Source organism: Hyaena hyaena, unplaced genomic scaffold, assembly GCF_003009895.1.
Source record: "Hyaena hyaena isolate Hyena2069 unplaced genomic scaffold, ASM300989v1 scaffold_925, whole genome shotgun sequence".
NCBI classification, from domain to species: Eukaryota; Metazoa; Chordata; class Mammalia; order Carnivora; family Hyaenidae; genus Hyaena; species Hyaena hyaena.
Window position 1 is genome coordinate 556,597 of NW_024081555.1, and position 19,170 is coordinate 575,766.

The 19,170-nt window shown below is 59.2% G+C and overlaps 1 protein-coding gene across 3 annotated transcripts in view; it reads right to left on the reverse strand.

Annotated features, from left to right (window-relative positions):
- The window catches only part of HDAC5 (histone deacetylase 5), a 38,288-nt gene that overhangs the window by 10,960 nt on the left and 8,158 nt on the right, over window positions 1–19,170 (reverse strand). The window contains exons 3-11 of one of the 3 annotated variants that reach the window (XM_039220902.1): window positions 14,200–14,271; window positions 3,073–3,332; window positions 2,837–2,981; window positions 2,626–2,740; window positions 2,212–2,342; window positions 1,934–2,080; window positions 1,729–1,841; window positions 1,283–1,414; window positions 838–1,060 (exon numbers count right to left, since the gene is read on the reverse strand). In XM_039220902.1, the coding sequence (XP_039076833.1) occupies window positions 838–1,060; window positions 1,283–1,414; window positions 1,729–1,841; window positions 1,934–2,080; window positions 2,212–2,342; window positions 2,626–2,740; window positions 2,837–2,981; window positions 3,073–3,332; window positions 14,200–14,271 (1,338 nt within the window). Of the gene's footprint in view, window positions 1–837; window positions 1,061–1,282; window positions 1,415–1,728; window positions 1,842–1,933; window positions 2,081–2,211; window positions 2,343–2,625; window positions 2,741–2,836; window positions 2,982–3,072; window positions 3,333–14,199; window positions 14,275–19,170 lie in introns of all 3 variants that reach the window. The other 2 variants (XM_039220901.1, XM_039220903.1) reach the window with 2 other exon arrangements.

Sequence of the window (19,170 nt, forward strand, 5' to 3'; positions counted from 1 at the left end):
TGGGAGATTGAGCCCCGCGCTGCTCTGTGCTGACAGTGTGGAGCCTGTTTGGGATTCTCTCTTTTCCTGTCTCTCTGCCCCTCCCCTGCTCAGGAGCTCATGTGCACACTTGTGCATGTGCTCTCTCCCTCTAAATGAATACACTTTAAAAATAAATAAATAAATAAAATGAACTTTAATTCAAATTAAAAAAGATTTTGAGTAAGCTCCACACCCAATATGGGGCTCAACCTTACAACTCCGAGATCAAGAATCACATGCTCTACTGACTGAGCCTGCCAGGCGCCCCTCTTTTTATATTTTTTAACGTGGTCCTAGAAAACTTTAAGTTGCACATGTGGCTTGGGCGGTATATCTATGGGACGGCACTACTTGGGACCCTGAGCACGTCAGTCACAGCAGTCAATGTCAAGAATGGCGTCCAGGGGGGCCGCCTGGGTGGCTTAGACGGTTAAGCGTCCGACTTTAGCTTAGGTCATGATCTCGCGGTTTGTGGGTTCGAGCCCCGCGTCGGGCTCTGTGCTGACTGCCAGCTCAGAGCCTGGAGCCAATTTCAGAGTCTGTATCTCCCCCTCTCTCTCTGACCCTCCCCTGCTCACGCTGTCTCTCTCTCTCTCCTAGAAATAAATAAAAAAAATTAAAAAAAAAGAATGGCGTCCGGGGGGCTATAGGTACTTGGTAATGTCTGAGCAACATGATACGGAAGAAATCACTGATGCCACGGAGGGGGGCTGTGGCAGGGCTGAAGAGTGTCCCTGGTTCCCCCCTGATGGTGGCCTCACGCCCTCGGCAGAGCCCGCTACCCCCCACCCCCACACAGCAGCCGCCCCCACTCACCTGCGATGAGGGTGCTCTGCTGCCGAGCCTGCTCCAGCAGCAGCACGTGCTGCAGCAGCGAGGCGTGCCCGTGCGGGCTGCTGTCACCCTCCAGCGCCACACCAAGCAGGCAGCCGGGGATGGAGGACGTGCTCATGAACTTGCCCGTCAGCGCGCCACCCTGCCGCAGGGACTGGAGGGCCTGCCTCTCGGCCTCCTGCTGCGTTGACAGCTTCGGGGAGGCCTGGCGGAGAGCAAGGAGATCGAGATGAAGGAGGGGCAGGAGTCGTCCCCGGTCCTGCCAACTAGGGATCAGCATCCCTCACCTACCACCTCCCGGCCCAGCTCTGAGGAAGGCCATCTGATCTCCTTCAGGGCCTCGTGGGGACAAAAGCCCCAGCTGGAGGCACCCAGGACCACAAACCTAGACACCAGAGGGGGGATGGGGCGTGTGCCTCATACTTACGGTGAGGTGCGAGTTGGTGACAGTGACTGTGGCCTGCAGCCCTAGGGAGATGTTGGGCAGAGAGGGAGACGTGTAGAGGCTGAACTGGTTGGGGGAGCTGTCCAGAGGGAGGGCCCGGTGCTGGGGGAGCATCTAGGGAGCAGTCGGGAGAGACAGGCATGAGGGCAGGCAAGGGGGGGCCGCCTGGGGCCAAGGGCTCCGAATGGTGCCTCGCTCCCCACTCCCCATCCCGAGCCCCACCTGGGCAGTACTGAGAGATCACAGTCTTTCAGAGGCCCGTGGGACAGATCCCACTTAGAGGCGACAGGTCCCTCTAGCCTGTCCACATGGGCAGAGAGGTCCCTGCTGGGTACTCTCAGCAAAACAGACAGGAAGGAGCTGCCTTCCTTCTTCCAAGGGAAACGGAGAAGCTCGGGCCCGCCCGCCCAGCCCTCGCAGGCCTGTACCTCGGTGGGGATGTTGGGGACCGAGCCAGTAAAGCCATTCTCAGCAATGGTGCTGTGGGAGCTGTTGGGAGAGCTGGGGCCGGAGCCTGGTGCGCTGTTACACACGGACGACACTATGGGAGAACTGGCTGTCACCTGGGCTTGCTCAGAGCCACCTCTCCCCGCTCCCAGGACCTCCGAAAAGGCACAGAAGGGGAGCCCTTACCTCCAGGCCCAGCACCGGTGATCTCAACGGCTCTCTTCTTAAAGGTGCTAATGACTGTCCCATCCTTGCGACGCAGGAGGGGACTGCTTCTCCGCTCAGCCACCTTCTGCTTTAGCCTCGAACGCACTTTCAAGTTGGGTTCAGAGGCTAGGGAGAAGGTAGCCAGGGCTCAGACCCGTCTACACAGATGGGCACACACCTGCAGCCTGGCCCCTCCACCTTCCCACTCCTGCCTCCACGGAGCCATATTGTGGGAGGCTAGGCTGGGCACTGCTCACCTGTTTTGCGGAGGGGGAAGTCATCGCGGCTATCATAGGGCCCAAGCAAAGGCAGTTTGTAGGAGGGAGGCGTCCCAGGGGGGCCACTCTGGGGAGGGGAACTCTGGTCCAAAGAAGCATGGTGGGCTCCCCTGGGGGGATGGGGGGTGGGGATGGAAACAGATCTAGGTTATTACCCAGCCAGCCAGACCTGCCACCTAGCAATCACATGCAGGAAACACCCACTACATAAAGGGACAGGAAAGGGATCCTGGGGAGGGAAACAGGGAGAGAAGCCAGGGGTGGGGATCTTGTCTCCTAAGAGAGATCGCAGGGCCTGTATCTGGCTTCTGGCCAGGCACCCCCTGCCACCCTGCAGCCAGGCAGCCCCTGATGGGGGTACCTCTGTGACCCACGCCTGCCCAGGGCCATTACCAGCATTTGGGATGCTGTGGGAGGGAATGGTTGAGGCCGCCCGGTGTGGGCTCCTTTGACTTCGACAGAAGGAACTCCTGGAGCCTCAGCTTCACCTCAGTGCTGGCGATGGCACCTGTGGGACAGGGCACCGCTGACCTGGGTGCTCGGGGCGAGGAGCCCACAGCTGGGGGGTGGAGGGAAGAGGGGGGCAGGAGGCCCCAGGCCTTACTCTCTTTGCTCTTCTCCTTGTTTCGCAGGATGAGCAGCTGCTGCTCCAGCCGCTGCTTCTCCAGCTCTTCCTGCCGCTGCTGCTCCCGCTGCCGCTGCTGCTCCAGCTCCTGCTGCCTCTTGGCCGCCAGCATCTCCTGCTGCTGCTGCAGGGGCATGGGGGGAGGGGAGGGGGTGAGCCAGGTCCGGGCGGGGGTCGGAGGTCTGGGCGGCACCCCCCGCGCCCCCCTCGCTCACCTTGAGGTGCTTCTGCAGCTGGACCTCATGCTGCCGGGTCAGGTGGTCATGCTGTTTCTGGAACTCGGCGAACAGGAGCTGCTTCTGCAGCTGCTGCTGCTGCTTGAGTGCCAGAAGCTCCTGCTGCAGCTGCTGCTCCCTCAGCGAGGGGTCCACGGGGCCTGCCAGGGCACCCCGAAGCTCCGCGGGGCTGGGGCTGCCTCCACCCCCGCCCCCCATGGAGCTGGGCATGGCTCCGGGCAGCACCGGCTTCACCTCCACTGCAGGGAGAGGAGACAGGCGTCAGTGAGCCCACTCCTAACACCACCAGGCCGTGGTGGCGGTGCTGGGGGCCCAGAAAGCTCCCAGGCAGGACCTCTAGACCCAAGAGAATAGATGGCAGGCGGTGGGGGGGGGAAGCAGTGAAATCCCTCTGCTCCACAGAAACAGTGTTCCTCCTTAATTAAATGAGGTCAAAGAAGGCGGGGCGCCTGAGTGGCTCAGTTGGCTGAGCATCTGACTTCGGCTCAGGTCGTGATCTCATGGTTTGTGAGTTCAGGCCCTGCATCGGGCTCTGCATTGACAAATCAGAGCCTGGAGCCTGCTTCGGATTCTGTGTCTCCCTCTCTCTCTGCCCCTCCCCTACTCACACTCTGTCTTTCTCTCAAAAATAAATAAAGATATTTAAATGAATAAGTAACTAAATAAAATAAATGAGGTCAAAGCCATGAACTTCAATAAGAAAATACACAAAAGCATGAAGCACAGTCCCTGGAAGATTGCTGAGTGCTCAACACGTATTAAGTTATCTTGGATTGTCAACACCACTGGGCATTTTACATGAATTGCTTTACTAAACAAGAAAGCCAAGCTTTAGAAAAGTTTAAGTATAGGGACACCTGGGTGGCTCAGTCGGTTAAGCGTCTGCCTCTTGATTCCAGCTCAGGTCATGGTCTCACAGGTTGTGAGATCGAGCCCTGTGTCAGGCTGCACACCCTGAGTGTGGAACCTGCTTGGGATTCTCTCTCTGTCTCTGTCTCCTCCCCCCAAAGAAGTAAATAAGCTCAAAACAAGAAAGAAAGAAAGGTTTAAGTACATGACCAAACACGCACAGCCAGGTGATCAGAGAACTAGAACGTGAATCCAAAACCTATGCTTCTAACCAGTGTCCCTCCCGGGTCTCCTACCCACCTCTCAACATCACACATTCCCTGCCAAGGAATAAAGAAACTGAGGCACCCAGGCTGGTTCTAGAACTGATGGGCCTGCCAGCCAGGGTCCTTAGTAAACCCAGGAAAGGCCTGTGGGGACCCTCAGGACCCATGTACACTCTCCCTTTTTCTCTGCCCCACACCCAGCTAAGGTGGTGGGGCCCAAGGGAGAGGCTGTAAGAACATGGCAGGGGGGGGGGAGTGGGAGCAGGAGGCCTCAGGGAAAGGGGGTGCAGGGCTGCACCAAACCAGGGACAGGAGGGGGCTGGGAGTCAGACTCTGCTTCCTTTGCTGGATTATCTCCTTTCAACAGTTTTATTGTAATTACCCTGAAAATGCCGCTATATATAGAGTGAGCCAAACAGCAGCTGTGCCTTGGGGGGGGGGAGGGGGAATGAGAGAATGGGCGGGCAGGCGCAGGGAGGAGGTGGGAGGAGGAGACAGGAAAGGAAAGGGAATCAGACAGGAAGAAGGGTAATGGCAAGGGGGGTGGAGGCTGGAGCTCAGGCAGAGAGATCTCAGAACTCTGATCTCAGGGAGAACCTGCTGGGAAGGGGAAAGGGGTGGAGGGTCTGCTGGGTCCCAAGACCTGGGCTCCAGGCCCCCATGCGGACAATGGGCTGAGGGGGCCCCAGGGAGGGCCAAGTGTTCCAATGGGCTTATGGGAAACATGGGTCTCGACCTCCTGATCCCTGTACACTGTCCTCTGGTCACTGAATGTCACTCCCCACCACTGCCCCGTGGTTGCCAGGGCAACCAGGCAAACACCACACCAGCAGGGAGCCCCAAGCCCAGCCCACGCTGCAAAGAGCCTGCAGGCCTCCAGCAGGAAGGGGAAGGCCGGCTACCCACTGCCCAGGAAGGAGGAAGTGAGAGAGGCAGGGCAGACACACCTTGTTTCTTTTCCATTTCACTCTCCAAAGAAAGCCCTCACTTTTCTCACTCCAGCCCAGGGAGGAAGGAGCTGGGAAGGCCTTCCTGTGGCAAGGCAGCCCACTCCAGCCTGGGCCTGGAGAAAGAAGGACCCCTACATCTTGGTGGCCGCCAGTGTCTCCTCCCCTTGCGGGCAGGGGTCTGCCCAAGCCCCTATCACCAATCTTCATCTCGATCCTCACCTCAGCACCTGGAGACGGAGCTGGGAAGGGACTAAGGGCGGAGCTGAGACAGGCTTCCACACCGTGTGCAGTTAATGGGCCTGGACCTCTCCTGGGAACCCACACTGAATGAGTGTCACCCAGGCAGGGGCAAGGCCTGCTGAAGGCTAAGGCCCTGCTGCAACCCTTATGCCTGAATCCGGCCTCTGGGACCCAGCGGAGGTGGGGCTGGGAAGGTAAAGCCTGGGCAGAGTATCTCGGTCCCCCCGCCCAGCCCCTTCTCCGCCGGGCACTGCTAGGCACATTCCTCTGTGGTTTGCCCGCCAGCCACACTGACGACTCTGTGGCCACGAGGCCAGAGCCACATCTGCAGGAGTGGCCAGATGTGGCCAGGAGGGTGGGGTTACATACACAGGCACACACACAACTCGCTCATTTTCCCTCCCAACCCATGTCCTGCCCCAGCACCAGGAGGAAGGACCCTCGGAAAGGCCCTGCCAAAGACTTTTCTGGAGGTGGCCGACCCCCCCCCCCCAGGGTGCAAAGCAGGACGAGGGCAAGGAACCAGCAGCCAGCCTCAGGTCTCCCCAGGTCCGGAAGTGCTCAACGAAGCCCCAAGCTGGCGGGAGAGTCGTCTATTCCTCAAGGCTGGCTTGGCCCGTGGTGCTCTGAGCGCTCAGCCAAGAGAAGGACAGGCTTCAACTTGCCGCTCCGGGCGGTGCTGGGGCTGCCGGGGCTGCAGGAGCCGGATGCCCGCCAGCCTGTCCGCCCAGAGAAGGGCAGGGGTCCAAGTGCTGCTGGCTCCCAGCAGATAACCCTGTTAGGGATGTAACTGTGGCCAGCAGTGCTGGCTTCCCTTGCGGGAGCCCTGCAGAGAGGGCACGGGCTCGGACAAGGGGAATCTCCCACCAGGGCTCCCATGCAGCCGCCACCACAGCAGAGATGCTAGGGCCCCACTGGTATGCGGGTGGCAGGACGGCCAACAGGCTCCGGGAACAGCCTTGTTCCCATGCAAGTGGGAAGCACAGCCCATTAGAGAATATTCATCCCCAGGCCCCGTGAGGGCCTTGACGGAGTACGGCACCCCAGGGCTCTGCCGGGGCGTGACTGGGCTCCATCTATGACACGAGGGGGGGTGGCTGGGCACCGGGAGTCAGGGGAAGGGTGTGGGGGAGGCACAGAACCTTCTGAATGAAGTCTGCTGGGCACAGAACCTAGAGCCTGGCTGGCCTGGCGCCCCCTAGAGGATAGTGCCCTCTGCCAGCTTGGCAGGAACAGGGCAGGTATCAGTGGCTGCCATCATAACCAAGCACCTGGAAGGAGAAATGGGTGTGGCAAGATCGGAGGAGGCTCTCGACCGCCTCCTGGTGGACCAAGAAAGCGGAGGACGTCAGAACAGGAAGGAGGGGGGTGGAACATTCTCTAAGAGGAAAGGCTGGGAACTCTGGCTAGCCAAGAGCCCCCGGAAAGGCCGAGAGAGGGATCAGTTGGGAGGGCAAGGACCGGGGTCCTTCCCTTGGCCCCCATGCCTCCTTCTGACCGTGGGTTGTAGAGAATGGAGCAGAAGCCAGACAGCCCACACAGTAATCTAGAGAGGGAAGCTGAAAGGGTCCAGGCCTACCCTGCTCCATACTCTGCTCCTGAAGGACTCTGACCCCTCTGCCTGAGAGTGGTGGCGTTTAAGAAAAAGTGGCAATGTCATCCTGTCCTCTGGCCATCTGCAAGACTGACTCATACTGCCTCCGTGGAGAAGCCCCAGCCCAGGTAGCTGAGTGGGCAGGGCTGTGTATTTCTTACCATCAGGGTGGCCCCATGCATCCCAGGCGCTGGCTCAGAAGGACTAGCTCACAGGCACACCTGGGCACACCTCCGTGATGATACTCCCCTCCCAACCAGCGGGGCCTCCCCACACTCCGTGAACCCCACCAGCCCAGGTGGGGCTCCCACGGCAGATCGTTCAGGCAGCACAAACAGGGAGAGCCTGGCTCCTCACGAGGAAGATAATACGGGAGCTGACGGTGCAACTTCTGGGATGGCCACCTGTACAACCTTAGACCAAAGAGAGTGTCCAGACAAAGCAGGACATCGTCCCTGGAGCAGGCAGGAGCTCTGGGCCATGAGGAGCAGATTTTAGCAGTGCTTTGGGAACAAGGGTTCAAAACGAAAAACCCATCTGGCTGCCCAAGGGCAAGGCCAAGCTTTCCTCCTGCTCTGAGCATCCTGCCGGACACGCCCCAGCTCCAAGCCCTTGAATGGAGAAATTGCCAGAACCGTAGGCACCCAAACTCTGGAAGCAGGGAGAGAGCACCTTTCATTCCCCCTGGAGAAGGCCTAGACGGAAGGGGCCTGCGCAGCGAGTGGACCCGCCCAACAGACCTAAAAAGCTTAATTCCGGGCTCTAAAAAGACCCCGGTCCCAGGAGCTACCAGCCACAGAAAGCTAGGGGTGAAGGAAGCGACCCAGGGTGGGCAGCGCATGAGAGACGGGTGCGCTGAGCAGTTTGGAATGTCTGCACAGGACCAAAAAAAAAGACTCCTTTACAGATAAGCCCTGGATCTAAGGAGCTACCCTATCAAAAGAGGGAAAAGTGGGGGAAAGGCCTTGGAGATCATCTGTTTCGGCCCCCTCTTCTGCACAAAACTCAGGCTGCCATGTGGAAGATTCCACCAGCCAAGGAGCAGGGACTCACACCCTCTGAACACTAACCTAAGCAATCTGGCTCTGATGCAGGGCATCCCGGGCCCTCCATACTAGCCAGCCTGGGTAACTGGCCCCACTGGAGAGCAATGTGTGGGCAGCCCACCTGAGAAGGCGGCACTTTCCGCCGGCACCCCCTACCCTCAGGAGCTCCCTCTCCACGCTGGGCAGTCAGTGGCTTCCTTAAACGTCTAATGACCTCGTTCTGTCCCTCTGGAGAATGGGAAAAGGAGTTTGTCCCTTTCTTGGCCTTGAGGGATTTTAGAAGGAGGCAGGGAACAGCAGTCTTTCACACTCCTCCCCGTGATGCCGATGACTCCTCCGCTCCCCCCCCCCCCCCCCCCCCCCCCCCCCCCCCCCCCCCCCCCCCCCGCCAAGGATGGTTTCCCATGATCTATTTCTGTGCTCTTACGTGACTAGCGAGGCCAATTTAGGCTCAACAGGTTCTACCACAATTCAGGCGGTATTTCCACATGTGCAAGCTGGGGAGGACTCTCACCTAGCAATCTTCACAGCTCCTCATGTAACGCAAGCGGGCACGTCACATAATGGTTAAGAGCCAGGGCTCTGGAGTAAGAGAATGCCAGGGTTCAAGTCAGGCTCCGTCACTTCCCAGGGCAAGGCACAGAGCACCTTCTCTGGGCTCAGGGTGGGCATCTGTGAAATGGGAGGAAGGCTAGGACCTTCCTCTCAGAGCTCTTAGGCTACGGAGAGACCACACAAGGGAGCGTGGCCCTGCGCTGAGAAGATCTCAGGAGGTGCTAGTCGAGGCTGTTGCTAAGGGCTCCTGATTATCTGTTTCTAACCCAGAACCCTCTGGCAATCTCGTGAAGACTCAGGACCACTTCTCAGAATGTTTCTGAAGTGCATGAAATAAAATACTTAGCACTACGCCAAGGTCAGACCTCCGCCAGCGCGAGGCCTCAACTCTCTCATTTCAAGACTGCAGCAAGGTCGCTCTGTGGTCCTGTCCCAACCAAAACCCTGCCCATGGGGCCCAAGGCAAACTGGCCCAGCCAGCAGCAAGATCCGGGCGTCGAGAGAAGGGATCTCTGGGAATGGCCTCCTCCCAACCACAGCACATCCAGGCTATTTCTGCTGCCTCGCTACCTCCAAGAAGGGCCACTCTGTCCTCTGCGGCTCAGCCCACGGCCGTCGCATCCCTCTGGTCCCTCGAAAGCATTGCTTAGCACAGAGGAGCACAAGTTTTGATCCCTGCTCTGGAGGGTCTTGACTCTAAGCAGTCAGAAAGCCTTCTCCGGCAGCTCTACTGCAGACTCTAGCTGTCTCCCCAGTACTATCCCACATCTTCCCGGACCCCCCTTCCGGAAAGGCAGAAGCAATGTGCAATTGATGTTAGAGCCTCTCAGAATATCAGTACAAGAAGGGCCCGCAGATCAGCGACTCAACTTCCCAAACATAGAGGACAGTGAGGCCACAGATGAAAGAGATTTGTCCAATGTCACCTGGAAGGGAAGCAGAGGAGCTAAGGCTTTACTCAGGTCTTCTGGCTCTCCACCTGCCTCACACTAAAAAAAATACCAAAAAAAAAACACAAAAAACAGGAAAGACCTTGAGGACTGCTCCTGTATTTAATGAGAGATGGAGTGAGGAGCCAAACTTGGCATTAAGGATGCAGGGCTCTAGACGGGGCAGCCAGTTGGCCTCCAGAACACCAGAGTCCAGGAGCACAGGTGAGAAGGGGGCGGGCTGAGCAGCTGGAACCCCCAGAAATCTTGAGGCAGACTGTGCCTCTGATGGACCTTAAGCCCAGGCGTGCAGAGAGTCTTGGTGGAAGGCATGAGCATCTCTCACTGGTGAAGAGAGGGTTACTCGCTGATCTCAGACTGCTGTCTGGAAGAGAAATAGACTCACTTCTCCCAGTCCCCCCATTTCCAGGAAACACGGGCACCACGTTAGAAGCAGCTCGAAGGCACACTAATCATTCAAAGCCTGCAGCTGTCGCCGGGACTGTTCACACCACACCTGGGGTGGACAGCAGGGGCCCCAGGGCAGGGGTTCTGCCTTCAACCCCCCCCACCAATGGAACCCAGCCCTGAGCATCCAGCAGGGGTGCCCTGCCCACCTGGCCACTTGCCATGATCCTCTACCCCAGCTGGGGTTTACACACCTGCTGCCCAACATCTCGAGACATTCTCCCTCCGCAGACAACCAAGCTGCTTGCTGGCGGCTGCTGGGTCTGACTCTGACTGGGGCCGCAGGCTTCCTCGCTCTGCAGTCAACCCTTCTCTGAGGAGTCCCAGAGCCCACCGAGGCCTTCCAGGGACGCTGGTGACGTCCACAGGCAGGCTGCTGGGCCGCATGACCCCATCCACATGACTTCTATCCACACAGCCTTTATTCCAAGCGTAGGCTGAGTCTACATGCATCAGAACCACCTGAGATGTGTCCAAAATCCTGGTTCCTGGGCTGCCCTACAGGATCCAAATCCTTGGAGGGGGTGGAGCCTTGGAGCCCTGTATTTTAATACATTCCCTCAGTAATTCGGATACAGCCGAAACTTTGAGAACTACTTTTTCTCACCACGTCCCCAGTCTGGCTACACTCTTTTCTGCTGCCAACCTGACAGCTGTTACAGCTGTGTGTGTGGACACAGTTAATCTGATTTCCTGTCTGGCAGCTGTGCCGCAGGGAAGGGACAGCTGAGGGTCTCAAAAACAAGAAGTCGGAGCAGTGGGGGGGAGGGGAGGCTGTCTGAATGTAATGGAGTGTCCAGCTTTGTTCCTGAGCCCCCTTCTCTCCTGACACCGCTACAGGGAGGGGGAGAGCTGACCAAGTGGTCTCCACTACTCACGGAAAACAGAGCCTCCTCTCAGAAACCCCCCAAAGCCAGACTCATCTCTATTCTCTAGGAGCACAAACTTGAGAGGCACACTGTGTGCTGCAAAGGGCACCCCACTAAAGGAGCAAGTTGGTGCTGAAATCTAGCCCATGCTCCAAGTGCTAAGCCACGTGCTCTGGCATGAAAATGTATCCACCTGAAAGAAGGGCCACCTCTAAAAAACGTGCACAAAGGAACGCTTGTGGGGGTTGGCTGTCGCCCTTCACAAGAGACCTGAACCTGAATTCCAGCTGTCACTCACTCTGTGACCTTGAGCAAGCTCCTTAACCTCTCTGATCCTTCTCAATTGTACACCATGGCTAATAATACCTTCCTGAAAGAGAGAGGGGAGGAAGGCACCTGATACTCTTGTCACTTAGTACATTATGAGTTCCCTTCCCACCTGAGCCTCGCCCTTCCTACCTTCCCCACGCCCCAACACCTATACACCCACACACCCAGCCAAGCCTGGAATGGTCTGAAGAACGTGAATAAGAATACCCAGGGGGAATCCCCGATACCAAATCCCAACCCCATGGCACTTCCCAGCATCCAGAGCATCCCTTCCTGGCACACACAGGATTCACACCCTCCCTCACTGCGTAAAGGAGACTCCTCTCCCATGTCTGCTCATAAAATCCGGCACAATGCCCAAGCAGCAGTTCTGCCCAGTCCAGGCCACAGGGGAATCCAGAAGGGCAACGGGGGATCCCCCACCACTGCATCCTTGGGAATCCCATACCGGGGTTCGAGCTCCAAGGCTCCCCAAGCTGCGACCGGGCCTGATTGAGGGGAGCACCCACTGTGCACCGGGCTATTGCAGGGGGGCCAGGCAGAGACCCCATGCATCAAGGAAGACCTCTGATGGCACTGTCGGGAGCTGCAGTGTGTCCCCCTCATCAAAGCAGCAACAGCAAGGAGGGCCCTGCAGCTCCCAGGAACACCCCCGACCAGGGCTCTGGCTCACCTGCGGGGTCAACCCACCGTATCTGTCTATTCTCATGGAGGCCCAGGCCCATGAAGAACCCAGGAATCCTGACATCAGCTCCAGACACCAGCCCTTCAAGTGACATTCGTTCACCCAAGTGCCAGGCGCTGTGCTAAGTGATGGTGAACGAGATGGCCCAGGGAGCAAATGATGGCCCTAAAACAGGGTTCCAAAGCTTTGCTACTCGAGTAGGCAGAGTCCAGGGTAGACAGCCACCCCGGAAAGTCCTCTTCCCCAATCCCTCGGGCCGGGGAGGCCTGGCGACAACACACACTGCCCAGGAAGCGTCCCTGGACACCTGCTTTTTTAGCCACAGGCTTTTGCATCCTGTCTGGAGACTGATCAAGAGATGGGGTGAGGAGGCGGGAGGGGGTGGGGGTAGGGGAACACCAGGCTGCCTGGGCCCTCGTGGCCGTGTTTATCCGGGGTGGATTTTTTTTAACCCAAAGGTTAAAGCGTTTCTATTTGAAACATCTATTTACATTCCAGAGTCCAAAAAAAAAAAAACAAGGCAGCCGAGCTCCAGGCCTATATCTGTCCCCAGCCGCGTCACAGACACAGCATCAGAGCTGCGCAGGGGGAACATTCTTAGCCCTCTCCCCGAGCCGCTGAGGTGACTCACGCCTCCCTCCTGCCAGCATGGACCACACCACCGATCAGAAGGCTAGGCAGTGTGCGTGTGGCGGGGTCACACGGATCTAGAGAGAGATGCTGGTGGGGGGTGGGAGGTGGGGTCTGTGCAAGGACAGGAGGCTTAGGGAAGGGATAAGAGGAGCAGGGATTCTGGGGTCTAACTTGAAAGAAGGTAGGAGAACATGCTGAGGAGGAAACTCCAGGCCAACGGCCAGTGGCCGCTGGGAGGCAAGGGACAGAGGGACGGAGGGCAGAATGGGTGGACCAATAAGGCTTTTGGCTGCAAGCAATGCTCTACACAGCGGGTCCTCTGCTCTCCAAGAGACCAGCTTGACTCCCAGAGGCTTCGGGGTGGGGGGTCAGCAGGCAGGGTCTTCAGTCAGAGCCGCTGGCTCCCCACCAGGCCGGGGCTGGAGTGCTCCTCTGTGCTTACACTCCCTCCCAGTGTCGACCGACTGTTCGGCCAGCCCCCAGGGTCATGCCCCCATCCCAGGGGGCACCCTGCAGGGCTGGTTCCCAGGAGTCTCCCTAGGAGACTCTGAGGGCATCATTGCCCAGGCAGATGGTGGGCCTTTTTCCGAAGACTTTCCCAAACTTCCCCAAACTCTCATCCTCCGGCATATCCCAGCCCTGCTGCCACCTTATCCCTGGACAGCTTAGAGCCAAATCACCGGTACCCACGGAGGCACACGGCTCCTACCTTCCGACTTAAAGCCTGGGACCCACACCCATGTATCCAAAGGCAAAGACTCCCGATACGTATGCACACAGACACCCACACCCAAGCACCAAGCCGCTGCCAGGAGGGGCCAAGCGGGCACAGGGCCAGCAGGCCCCTCCCTAGAAGAAACATCTTGTGGTGCCGGCCTGGTGGGAAGGCTGTGCCAGGAAGGCCTGATGCTGCCAACAGGTTCCTGGGAGGGAGGGAGGGACGGACGGAGGGAGTGGCCCAGCTCTGGGGGACCCCACCCCCAGTCAAGAGCCAAAACCGTCCCTGCTGATAAAGTGGCATCCTAGGGGGTCCTCAAGACTATGGGAATCAATGACACGCCTTCACCATCATGAAATGGGATGAAACCAAGGCCTGAGGGAAGGAGAGATGGGGAGCTAAGGAAGTCAAGACCCCTGACACCCTCAAGTTGCCAGCCTCTACCTAACCCTACCTACCACACCTGCCTCGCATCTGATTCCCCGGGAACTCCCGACTGGGGACTTGCAAAAGTCACTGCCCCCAAGCACTCAGCCAAAGGAGCTGGAGTGGCCTTTATCCTTGTGGGCACTCAGCTATGGCCCACGCCCCAGGCTGGACCTGGGGAGCAGGCCGCTGGGAGGCAGGTCACTGACCCACTTCCTCCCCTCTGACCATGGTGCCAACTAGGCCAGGAGCCTCCAGGACTCCACAGCCCCCAGCAGCTCACGCCGACCCTGCCACCCCGCCGGAAGCCAGAGAGACCCGCAAACGCAGCAGAGTGCAGCCGGAGGCCATGGCGGGAAGGCAGGCTTGGGCCAGGGCGGGCCGGGAAGCAGACTTCAGCGAGTCGGCTTCCCTCGAACATTCTCAACAAAGCCCTCCAAAGAGATCTAAGCAGGACCCCATGTGGGCAATGCCTGGAGCCAGATGCTCAGCCCCAGGGATGAGGATGCGCGAAGGCAGAGGGCAGGCGGGGACAGCGAAGCACCTACCTGCCACAGGGATGCCGTGTAGAGGGGTCCGAGGCAGGATTTCCAAGGATGGTTCCCGGCCTGACATCCCATCTGCTGAGAAACAGGATTCCGTCTCATAGATGGTCTGCAGCATCTCCACGAGCCCCTGAGCCTTGGGCACCAGCAGCATGCCAGGGAGGGGCCGCCGGAGGCGGGAGGCGGCCAAGGAAAGGTGGTCTGGCGGGGCCCTCACTGCTCAGGGACTCCCTGAGGCCACGGCCACTGGGACCCGCACTGTGGGGAGGTGTCTCATCCGGCCCGGGCACTCCTGGCGGCAGGAGGAGCCAGGAGGCCCTGGAGCTACAGGCCCAGCTCTCCTCTAGAGGGGCATTGGACTGCTGGCCTCTCCCCAGCTCCCAGGAGCTGGGGTATGGCTGAGCGCTCGCTCAGGGGGACAGGAAGGGGAGCTCAGCAGGCAGGCAGGCAGGCGGGCTCTCTGTGTTCCCTCCCAGCCCTGGGTGACAGCTCTGGGCCTGGCTCCCTGCTCCTCCTTCCCGAATGAGCCGCCGGCAGCTGGCAGGAGACTGAAATAGCAGTTGGGGGAGGGCCCTGTCTATAAATAGGTGGAGCATGCTCAGGGAGCCGCCGGCCGGCTGCCAGGAGCCCGGGCCTGGCGGAGGCCCCATGGAGGGGGGGGGGAGGCGCGTTCCACCCCAGGAGGAAGCGCCAGGCAGGGGGATGGGAACAGGGGAGGGCCTGCACTCAGGGCCAAGGCCACAGAAGTGGGCAGCCAGAGGCTGCGCTGGAGAAGGGCACAGGCCAGAGTACCCATGGGTCCGGGAGCCGCTCTGGCACTCTTCTCAGCAGGCAAGGGGCTAGAGACCCAAAAGCCAGACTCCATCTCTGTGTTCCCTCTCGCCATCAGCACAGGTAAAGAAACCAGAAGGGTCTGGGAGAGGGTGGCAGACAGGGCCACCTGGCCTAACCTCACATCTTCCCTGGAGTCCTGCTTACAGCCAGATGGGAGCTGATCTAACTTCCGCCCTCCCTCAGAGCTGGGAGGTGCCTCCCCACCCCCTCAAGCAGCAGGGAGACCCCTGAGCAGCAGCTAAATGGAGGCTCCCTCCTACCCACTAAGGGTGTCGCCTCCAGGGGCTGCTCCACTTCCTTCCAGGCAGGCAGGGAGAGTTCCTAGAGAGGTCTTGCCCCATCCATGGAAGGGAGCGGGGTGGGGGGGGGGGCACCTGTCCACTCTCAGAGCACACGGAGCTCCTCCCTGGCAGCATACCAGGTGCAAGGCTAACGGCAGCATCACCTTGTTTACTCTGCACAATGACCTCCGACACAGAGGAACACATGAAGCTGCCCCAGGGTTTCCGTTCACAGGGACAATGATTCCCAGTACCCAGGGAGGAAGACACATGAGGACAGAACCCCTCTAAGAAGACTCAAGAAGCTGCCACGATCTGGCTCTTCCCTATCGGCTCCAGGCCTGGCTCAGCAGCCCATACTTCCGGGGCCCCACTGGGACTCAGGGCAAGTGCACACGAGGACCCGTGACACCCGCTTTCCCTGCTCACTGCTGGCTGGTCCCTTCTCCTCGGGTTGTGCCTCCCCCGGTACAGAGATCCCACTTGGCCCCCTGACCTCACTGGAGCCTTTTAATAGCCTGGTTATTCCTGGGTCTAGGTCCCCCTCCCCCTTTCTGATGTCAGAGTTGCTATTTTGGAGCCCCCTCCTGGCCCCTCCTTGCCCCCAACTCCAGGCACAGAGCCAGGGACACCTGTCCTCTCCCTGGACTGGATGACCTCACCCTCCTGTCGGGAGCCCTGCAGGAGCTGGCCAACCAAGGACACAGTGGCCGTGCCTCCTGCAGCCCAGTATCCCGGCCAGCTTCTGCCAAGCAGGGATGACAGCAAAGGGGCCTCCTGTCCTCAGGTGGGGGGAGCACAGGGACAGGGGAGGTGGCAGAAGTGGGCTTTCCCAGGCCCGGGACTAGCTGATCTTATACAGTAAGACATACATTGGGGTGGAGGGCGGGAGAATGAAGATGGGGAGCCTCTGAAAAAACAGTGATGGAGCAGTGCTCCCCACAGGGTTGTGGAGTTGGGAGACATCTCAGGGTGGGTCTGGGGACCTCATTCACCACCTCTTGCCCCAACCTTGTCCTGGTCAACCAAACTCTCTAAAGAGGAAGGAAAGCAAAGACCAAAATCCCCTCGGCGGGGTGATGGGCAGCAGGCATGAGGCAGCCTGGAGAGCCAGGGGTGGGAGCCCCTCCCAGCTCAGGACTCCACCCACCCACGCTGGGAGCAACCAGAAGGGCTGGCTAGCCCTGTCCTGGCTCTCCCTGCCTGCCCCAGGCACAGGAGAGTATGGTCAGGGAACCCTATTCTGGAGGAGAGGAGGTCCTCAAAAGCAGAACCCCCCAGAACCTGGAGCAGCCAAAAACCTAAAGGAAGAGAACTCCTCGCCCAGGAAAAATAGGAGCACCCAGGAGGCTGGGCACGCAGAGGTGGCCAGAGCCTGGGGCTCCGGGCAGTGCCCAGCACTGTTAGGACTTCCTGTAACAGCCTGAGGTGGGAAGCAAAGTGTCAGACAACCAGATAATCCTCAAAGCACTTCCCAAAATCCTCTGGGGGAAATGGAGACGAGGCCTGGGGTGGGAACAAGGGCCTTTTTTTCCTTCTGAGATTCAGGTGATGCAACAAGGTGTTCCTAATGTCTAACCCTCAATCCTTCCCGCTCTATAGCCCCTCTCCTCGTGGTTTATTTCTCTGTCTCCAGCCATCCAGCTCTCCCACGTGTCATCCCACAAACCTTACAGAGCACCCACCAAGCACAAGGCGCAGGAACTCCATTGGGAGCCGGCACCATCCCCTCCAGACCGCAATGATCTCATTCCCTCCCTCGGAGGCTGGCCTCAGGTCTCCTAACCCTCTAAATCTGGAGGAGGGGAAGAGGCCAATGCTGGCTCTTTGAGCTCTTCCAGGCTCCCATTTCCTGGGCACAAAAGGCTGCGCACAGGAAGTTTCTTTGGCTCAGAGCACTCTGGATAGAGAGAGTACCAGGTGCCCCGCAGCCCTGGAGACATCAGGCCTGCCTGCCCTCCAGTCTTCTCCTGCCCTTTGAGCCCCATCGCGCTGGTGCCCATCTGCGTGGCCTGAGAGCTGCCATGCGCCAGGTCCCATGCCAAGTGTTGGCTGAACCCTCTCATTTGAAACCAAGTCCCGGAAAAACGTGAACACCTACTTTGGCATCTTTCACATCCCCTCAGGGTTGACCCTGCCTCCGACCATCCCATCCCTTCAATCCCTTTTGACTGGTGAAGCAGGGAAGAGGAGGGCGGAGCAGATCCCAATCTACAGTGAGCACAGGTGTGCCAGGGGACATCTAAGTAGAGAGGGACGCTGGGAGTCCACTTCCCAGACCCCAGACCCACGCCCCGCACTGACCCACTTTCTCCTCCTCGGGGTTGGTTCTCTACCCGGGGCGGGGGTGGGGGGTGGGCTCATTGGCAGAGCCTGAGCCCGAGGCTGGGAGGCAGGACACTGAGGTTCCTGGCTCCACCCCACACCCATGCCCCAGTTTCTCTGGTCACCCAGAGGGGGCAGCCACCTTCCCTCCCTCCCTCCTGGGAAAGGGAAGGAGAGAAAGTGTGGACCGTGCCAGGAGGTGCTCCAGGCAGGTGGTGTTATGAAGCTTGTCTCCCCTCCCACGCTGGGGATAAGGAACCTGGCCGCCTCCTCCTGGGGCCCTGTCGCCATCCAGACTGGCTCCCACGGCAGGCCTCACTCTTGCTGTTCCTTCTGGGCAACAGCAGAGGATGGGGCAGGGACCAGAAAGACCCAGGGCAGCTCCTCCAGCCTGGCCAGTCTGAGCCCGGACGGGAGGCAGGTTCAGTCCTTCAATCCCACTGAGGGGAGCAGAAGTGACCAGTTCCAGAAAAACAAAGAAAGCCTCACTCCTTGAGTCCCCTCTGGCCTGAAGAGACGCCAGACACCAGGCAGTAGCCTCTGAGGGGAAGCAGGAGGCCCCATCAATGGCCTCTGCCTGTGCTCCCAAGACTGCAAAAGAGGCAAATCAGGTCAAACGCTGGCGCTCAGCCCAGCCCAGAGGTAAGTCAATCAGCTCGAATGGCCCGGGAAGGAAAGGTGAGCCCCAGAAGTAAACTGCTCCCCCTGCCTGCTGCCCCTTGCCCGGGACACACTCTCTCACTAACTCATTTGCTAGGAGGGCAGGGACAGACCATCTTCTATTTCTGTGTCCCTGCAGCTGACCTCAGTGTTGGGCATGTCAGGAATACTCAGCAAGCACCTGCCAAACAGGAAGCTCCCACCCGGAGAGAAATGGAGGGAACCAAGGAACAGTGCTGTTCTGTGCCCTGGGGAAAGGGGAGGGGGTCTTCGGACATTCAGAAGAGGCTGAGAGGTGCTCAGGGCCTAGGGCACCCCAGGTCCTGGGCACTACCTGTTCTCTTCATTCCCACTTCGGCCCCCAGTCCCAGGGCCCCACACTCTTCCTGGGGCTCCCTTCAGAGTGTCCCCAGGCAAAGGGGACACCCACCTGCCCAGCTACGGTTTCACTTTACTTCTGCGGAGCCCATGGCACGTGCTTTCCAGGCTCGTGCCAGGCCCAGGCCCCAGAGGCCCCAGACCAGATACCACGCTGAGTTCTGAGAATAGCAGGTACAGGGCCCCTCCAAAAGGAAGGGCTGGGTGGGGGGCAGCCATCCCCCCTCCCTGCCCAAAGCAGCTCTTCACAAGGAGTGGCCGCCCCGGAGCCCAAGGAAAACTGGATGGGAAGAGCCTCTGGGCGATGCTCCCCCCCCCAGCAACGATCCCAGCCCTGAGGCCCTTCCACATTCCCAAAATGTGGTTCCCAATCCCATGCCCCCCTCCTCCTCTGACTCCTTCCCAACTATGAGAAGACAGCATCTCCCCCTGCTGGGGGGATCTGGAAAGCCAGCCAGGAGGTGAGGCCAGCTCTCTAGGCCCCACTCATGAGGCC